Raw genomic sequence first — 7790 nt, 5'->3', positions numbered from 1 at the left:
CTATGCAGTGGTCGGCAAACAGTGGCTCGCGAGCCACATGCGGCTCTTTGGCCCCTTGAGTTTTTAGCAAAGGCCAGCTTAGGAGTACCCTAATTAAGTTAATAACAATGTACCTACCTATATAGTTAAGTTTAAAAAGTTTGGCTCTCAAAAGAAATTTCAGTCATTGTACTGTTGATATTTGGCTCTGTTGACTAATGAGTTTGCCGACCACTGCTATAGTGCAATGTCTGTGTTGTGTAATGTGTGTGTAGTGTAGTGTGTGTGGTGTAAGAACAAGGGCCTTCCTTTGTGTCAGGCTGCCTGTGTGGTTCAAACTTGAGCTCTGCCATTCTCTGGCTCTGTGCAAATTACTTATCTCCTCTCATCTCATTTTTCTCATAAAGAAAGTAAAAATAGAATTTACTCATTTATTGTCTCTCCCCCATGAAGAATATAAACTTTACTAGAGGCTTGGGGCACGAAATTCATGCACTGGGGGGAGCGGGGCAAGTCCCTCAGCCTGGCCTGTACCCTCTCACAGTCTGGGAGCCCTCAGGGGATGTTTGACTGACAGCTTAGGCCTGCCGGCAGTCAGACATCCTTAGCACTGCGGTGGAGGTGGGAGAGGCTCCTGCCACTGCCGCTGCGTTTGCCAGCCAGCTGTGAGCCTGGCTTCTGGCTGAGCGGCACTCCCCTATGGGAACACATTGACCACCAGGGGGCAGCTCCTGTGTTGAGTGTATGCCCCCTGGTGGTCAGTGCGCATCATAGCTACCAGTCATTCTGCCATTCGGTCTATTTGCATATTAGCCTTTTATTATATAGAATAAGATAAGGATGGAAAATTCCTGATTCCCTTTGGTGAAACCAAATACCTAAAGCAGGTAATGGCCCACTAGGCACTTGATAGGTTTTTATTGAATGAATACATACTTAATGCATATGGTTTTAATAATTGTATTTATTTATTTATTTATTCATTCATTCATTCATTCATTCATTGTTGACACTATTACAGATGTCCCTCATTTCTCCCCCTTTACCTACCTCAGACCAGCCTCACCCCCTCACTCTGGCTATCACCGCACTATTGTCTGTGTCCATTGGCTGTGCATATAGTATGTTCTTTGGTCAATCTTTTCACCAGCTTTATTGTGATATAATTGACATAAAACATTTTGTAAGGTTAAGGTGTATAATGTGTTGATTTGATACACTTATATGTTCCAAAATGCTTATCACCATAGGGTTAGCTAACACCTTCATCATTTCACATAATTACCATTTATTTTTTGTGGTGAGAACATTTAAGATCTTTTCTTTTAGCAACTTTGAAGTATGCAACACAGTATTGTAGTCACCATGCTGTACATTAGGTCTCTAGAACTTGTGCATGTCATAACTGGAAGTTTATACCTCTGATCACAATTTTCTCAGTACCCCTGCGGCCCAGCCCAGTAACGACTCTACTCTGTTTATAAGAGTTCAGCTTTTGTAGATTTCATTTATAATTGATATCCTCCAGTATTTGCCTTTCTCTGTCTGCCTTAGTTCACTTAGCATAACACCCTCAAGTTTCACCAATGTTACAAATGGAAGGATTTCCTTCTTTCTCATGACTAAATAATATTCCAATGTGTGTGTGTATGTGTGTGTGTCTGTGTGTGTGTGTGTGTGTGTGTGTGTGTGTGTATATATATATATATATATATATATATATATATATGGTTATTTTTAATAGGTCATGTGATAATGTATTTTTGTCACATGTTAGGCATACAATCAATGTTACTATTCTATTTAACATATCAAGTGAACTTTCCCAATTACTGTTTTCCTGCTCTGGATCTGATTCCCATTTAAGATCAGTGATGTAGAGGATATGCCCCACCTTCTTGCCTTACAAACTGATGTTGTGCTGTCCCCTTGTCAGCCTCCTCTCTGGGCCACCTGGCTTGCTTTTAATCCCACCCAATATCAAAGAGCTGACCTGCCTTGAACAAGCTTTGGGGTTTTGGTGCCTACTAATCTATTTGCCAGAAAGCCCTCTGCTCACTTTGTGCCCATGACCCTGGCTCATATTTCCTCTCAGGAAGCACTGTCTGGCCCTCTTTGGCGGGGCCCCACAGGCCCCCCTCTGCTCTTCAGCTTACTGTGCATCCTGTGCTGCCCAATCTCCCTGAGCACCACTTAGTCCATCATTTTTCACCAGTTGAAAAGAAGCAACGAAATAGAATCAATACAGACTCTGTCACTGACTGCCATACTAGTATGCAGCTGACTCCCATCTCCTATGATCTGAAGGGGCTCCTAGATGGATAGCAGGACATAGAAGGTGAAGGAGCAGGGAAACTTGGATGCTGGTCCAGTTTCTGCCCCTCACTTACTATGAGTTTTAGGCCATGCTTTCCCACACTGAGAATGGCCCCACTCTTCTCCATCTGCCTTCTTTCCCTCTTCATGGGCAGTGAGAACCCACAAGATCTCCTCAGCAAAGGCTCTTTGAAGGAAAGAAGTTCTAGAAATTCTGGGTACTCTGAAGCTCCTCAGGGAGAGATTTGGGCAGGAAGACACAACAGAACACAGAGAAGCCTGTGAGAAGTTTATTTTACAGACCACAACACACACCCAGCCAAGTTCCTTAGAGGAAACCACTTTGGGGTGTAGTAGGGGGCAGTGAGACAAGGCTTCCAGTAAGATCAGGCCACAGGTAGCAGTCTCAAGACACTAAAACGGTTTGCTTTGATGGGTATCACTGCCATATCGTTAGGGCAGATATTAAATTCACGAATGATGTCAACCACTGCTGCAATTCTTACAGTACCTGAAAGGGACAGGGACAAAGATCATAGCTTAACACTCTCATCCCCAGGGTCCTATCTTTTCTACCAGTATCAGACACCTCCCCAACTGGGACTCAGCTTCCTCAAATCATTTACAAATGAATCTCCCTTATTAGCTTTTCTCACACAACCCCTTACCTTTTGAACTTGGTCATGGTCTCCATCTACTCTGCTTGTCTTTCTCCTTCTCCCCTCCCCCCGCCCCCCACTCCATCCTTCTGCCACGGGCTCTGTGCCAGATTCATAACCACATTTCTCTATGGTTTTTCCTCTCTGGTGGGTAGTTCTTCCCTTGGATGACTCCTCTACTTACTGTTGACCTGAAAGTCCCAGAAGAAGGTTCTTGGAAATTCCTCGCACAGGCAGGCAGTGTATTTGTAATTAAAAGGCCCATCAACTGGAGAGCTGCTTACCAGGTAAGTTTTAATCTGTGAAGGAGGAGTTGGAAAGAGATGACTCAGTGTTGGTATGGGGAGTAGGGAAGGGAGAGAAAGACAAGTGAGGGTCAAGGGAGAGAGGAGGATGTTCTTAGTGGGCAAAGAGCAGGGGTGGAGATGGGGAGAGGCGTGGGAGAGTCCATGTTTGTAGTATCATTTCAGGAGCTGAAGTCAAGGTTAGAAGATTTTCTGTCCTCATGTCCTCCTATTCCTGCATGTATGGTTCGGGAGGGTGGAGGTGAGTGAACCACAGAGTCAGGAGCACTCATCCAGGCAGCAGTTCATCTGGGGGGAGGGAGGGGTCAGGCTTGCCTTGGTTCATAGCAAGGGCTCCAGGAATTGGCCTGTGGCTGCAGTCTGACTGCTGGGGTGTGAAAACAAAAACCAGGCCTTATTGCCAGAACCGTGACCAAGTCCCAGCTGTGCTCCTCTCAAACTCTGGGATCTTTAGTAAGTAGAGAATCCCTTGGGTGACGTAAGGTACTTAATCAGGCTAAGCAATAAGTACTGTGGCCTTATAAGCAGTGGTTGACATCGTTTGTGAATTTAATATCTGCCCTAACAATATGGCAGTGATACCCATCAAAGCAAACTGTTTTAGTGTCTTGAGAATGCTGTCTGTGGCCTGTTCTTACTGGCTACAGCTTCCACCTTACATTCAGGCCACACACCACTTTCCTCAGTTGTGAGAGGACAGCAACTACCCACCCAACCTGCTGTTAGATAAGCAAATGCAATCTTGAAGGTAAACTTTCTCTTTTCTTTCCTAACTTGAGCCTGCTGTACAGCAAGCATGTCAAACTCACGGCCCATGGGCCACATGCCTCATTTATTTGGCCCATGCTAGCCTTTGAGTTTGACATGCTTGCTGTACAGCTTAAGAACCCAAAGCGCTGCATACGTGTTTCAGCAGAGTCAGGTTAATGTTCTAGTTCATGGTCAGCACAGGGGGTTAAACCTGAGGACCATAGATCCAAGGAGTCTGTGAATAGAATTCAGTGAGTTTGTGGAAAGAAATTATATGTTTATTTTCCTAAGTTCCCATTGAAATTGAGCATTCCTTCTGCTGTGAATGTCACCAACTATCCACAGTGGCATTAGAAGTGAGTGATTTTTATCACAAGGAGAAACAGATTTGTTCATGCTACATTAGAGATTTATATATCTCAGAAGAGTGCCAGCCCTTATCGCTACCCTGAACACAGGGGCAGGGGTTATCACCAGGCTGCATGGTCATGGCTGGGGCTGGTTGCCTATCTCCTGATACCTGCCCAGGTAACTGGCAACTCTGCACCAAATAGCCCATTAGCCCCAAACAGTGAGTTCAAGTGTTCTCACCATTGCAATTTTACTCAAAAATACTTTGGCCATCCTGGTGTTTCTTTCGAGAAGGCTAATCTTGCTTTGTTTATATTTTTATTACATTTACAACAATATATCTTCATGATTCAGAACTTTCAATACTTGTATGATTAAAACAAAAAATTAGGACCCACTGGATATGTGTGTTTGTTGTCAAAGACCATTGCACAGTTGAAGGTACTTAATCAGGCTAAGCAACCACAATCATCATATAGGTAATCTTTATAAACTAAAATTTAACTATTCTGTTGTGAATGTATTGCCTTTGCAGCTAATGTATAGATAAGGAAACATATATTACTGTATCACACATTTATATTTAATAATTTTATCACTGCCCTTTAATCTAGTAGTTTTCCTATGTCATCCAATGCATTTTACTTAATTAAGAAGTTGGATTTTATTCACTTTACTCCCACTCCAGGGCTTCTACTTACCACCATACATTCTCTCAATTCTGTTCCAACTCTAAGCATTGCAGTGACTTCTTCATTTGCTGTTGTTGTTCGGGGCAATTGAAAATCCATTTTGATCAACTGTCGACTGGTTTTGGGAAGACAAATGCAGGTAGAGAGCAGAAATCAATCCATAAGAGAGGGGGGACAATGAGCAGGGTTGAGGGACCAGGGAAGGTTCGAGGGGAAGGAGATGGTCAACTGCTGAGATCAGAATTCCCTGGGAAGTTTTGATTTTTATGGTTAGTTTGGCTATTTGTACTGATTTAGTTTTACTTAATAAAGCAATTTGGACACTTTATTTAAAACTGAGTATCTACTTCTCTTCCACTGACAAATAACAAAAACAAAAACAATGAAAGTATAGTATCACATGTCATTTCCTAATAAAACTCTATAGGTTCTGCTGATTGTCCACTGACAGGGAGGGCTCATGTCATAATAAAATTAGTATTAAATTTCATATTAACGAATCATAAACACCTGTGCACTGGAAGTGAGACCTTTCTTGAAGATCCTCCTTCTTTGGTCCTTGGTGGGGTCTAGGATTTGTACTTAGTACTTAGTTCTGTAGGGGATTTGGACACAATGCCATATTGGAAACTACAGCTTCCACCTTACATTCAGGCCACACACCACGATCTTCTGGGGAAAAGGACATGGAGACAAAGAGAATAGTCAAGTGTTTCCCTTCAGTCAGTGAGGAGGGGGTTCTGGACCAGCAGAGTTACTTTCTCTTTCCCAGAAACTCCTGCCAAAGCTCCTTCAGTGTTGGGTGAGACAGGAGGGAATTCAGTTTCTTGGCCTCCAGTACTTCCCAGCCCCATTTTCCTAGGGGAAAGCATCAGATTTCAGAGAGATTCCATTTCTTGTGCCAGCTGCTCTAGCGCTCAGTACACAGGGAAGGGGCACACATCCTTCAGTTTCTTTAGAATTTCTCCCATTTGTAAATATATTTCAGATTGACAGGATGACCAGCACAGCTAGAGAGACTAATCACCCTGGTTTGCCTGACAGCGAGGGGTTTGCTGGGAGGGGCTTTCAGTGCTAAAACCAAGCTATTCATGGGCAAACTTGGATGGTTGGTCACCCTAAGTAGCACAGCTTATCAACAACTTGCTGCCCCTCAGGGCTAAGTGGAGTGGCATCTATATCTGAACCCATCCCCACTTAGGGTTTCTTAGATACCCACCCACCTCCATTACATCAGGTTGTCAAAACCCTGACAGGTTTCCTTCAGGGAAGCATCTGGTCCTTCCACAGAGGGTACAACCAGAATCACAATCCAGAAACTCTACATTCCAAACACTTTTCCTGTAGGGAAAAATCCCTAGATCTTATGAGCGTCCATGCTTCTCCCTCCAAATTGTCCCATTTCCTAATTCATTCTGTGTGCCCCAATTTTCCTTTAAACATGTGCCCTTAATGAGTTGGCTTCTGAACCCATGCTCTCAGGTCCCAGTGGGAGACGGGGGGTGGAGTGGGGAGTCATGGGTAAGTGGTCCTCACATTTGCCTTCAGGCTTCAGCATAGGAAGAATGTCCAAAGTGCTGGGCAAGCTCAACCTTGGACTGTGGGGCCAAGGATCAGTGCCCAGGGCTTCTGATCATTCAGTGAGTTCTGCCAAAGGTGCCTAAAGCTATTTTTGGAACTCACAGTCCTGCTAAACCCTCTCTTCTAGGAGACAAAGTGTGAGAAGGTGAAGTTCACTGAACAGAAATCTAATAAAGGTATAGACTATGGACAACATGTAGGCCAGAACCGTAGAGAAAGACTGATTGTTAATTACAGCCTACATGTGCACTGGGAGCCTTATTTCCATGGGCAACTTAGAATCACCCAGGGGAAATGTGAGGGGAATTGATGGAGTTCTTAAGAAGAGAGAGGTGGGATTGGTATGAGTTCATGAGAGCTCCAAGGATTAGATCTCTGGGAAGTTGAAAAAGTTTTCAGGAAGGGATATGTAGATTTCTAGGATAAGAGAAAAGCCTTCCCCGCAAAAGATTTTTTTGTAAGGAGAAAGGCTTGGCTCACGTGTCTTCCTGAGCTTTGTTGATCCCCAGCTGCAGACAGAGAACCAGGAGCAGGGCTGCATGGCTGGCCCTGAGCAGGAGCTGGAGAGAGTACATGCTGGAAGAGACAGAGTCTGATGCTCCAGAGAAGTAGGGTTCAGGTGCCAAGCACACTCTTTATATGCAGATCAAGGGAGTGGGAGAGCTGCCATGCAGACTCATGTGACTAATAACACTATTACCCTTTTCACTCATGATCTTTCCTTGTTGAGCTAGTTTGTTTTTCTATGGAAAAAGTCAACATTCACTACAGCATTAGAGTCTGGGAGAAAAGTTAGATGATCCTTCTTCATTTTCTCAGTACCAGAGTTTCTCAGGATGTCCAGGACCTCAAAAGATACAGATCTTTCCTAGCTTGCAGAAATGGTTTCTTATCCCTCATCATTATACACTTGTATATCCAGCTGTATGTAGCTTTAGCTTCAGTCCTTCCTCCCCTAGTCTCTGGAGGCAAGAGAACTCAGCTGTGGAAGCAGATTTCAGATCACAGCTTTAGGACACATTTGCTTGATTCCCTTATACCAGTGGTCGGCAAACTCATTAGTCAACAGAGTGGCAAACTGCAGCTCGCGAGCCGCATGTGGGTCGCGGGCCGCAGTTTGCCGACCACTGCCTTATACTAACTCAAGAGGATATGCT

General features: G+C 44.1%; 1 protein-coding gene across 1 annotated transcript; it reads right to left on the bottom strand.

Annotated features, from left to right (window-relative positions):
- Nucleotides 1-2681: 2681 nt before the first annotated feature.
- Nucleotides 2682-7208, bottom strand: PIP (prolactin induced protein; the record flags this gene model as incomplete). The annotated part of the gene is made up of 4 exons (XM_080664314.1): nucleotides 2682-2806; nucleotides 3139-3253; nucleotides 5062-5167; nucleotides 7114-7208. The coding sequence occupies 4 exons, from the start codon at nucleotides 7206-7208 to the stop codon at nucleotides 2682-2684; spliced, it is 441 nt and encodes a 146-aa protein (XP_080520440.1).
- Between the last annotated feature and the right edge of the window lie 582 nt (nucleotides 7209-7790).

This window comes from Plecotus auritus (assembly GCF_963455305.1).
Source record: "Plecotus auritus genome assembly, chromosome: 4".
NCBI lineage: Eukaryota > Metazoa > Chordata > Mammalia > Chiroptera > Vespertilionidae > Plecotus > Plecotus auritus.
This window is presented reverse-complemented; position numbering and strand designations above follow the sequence as displayed.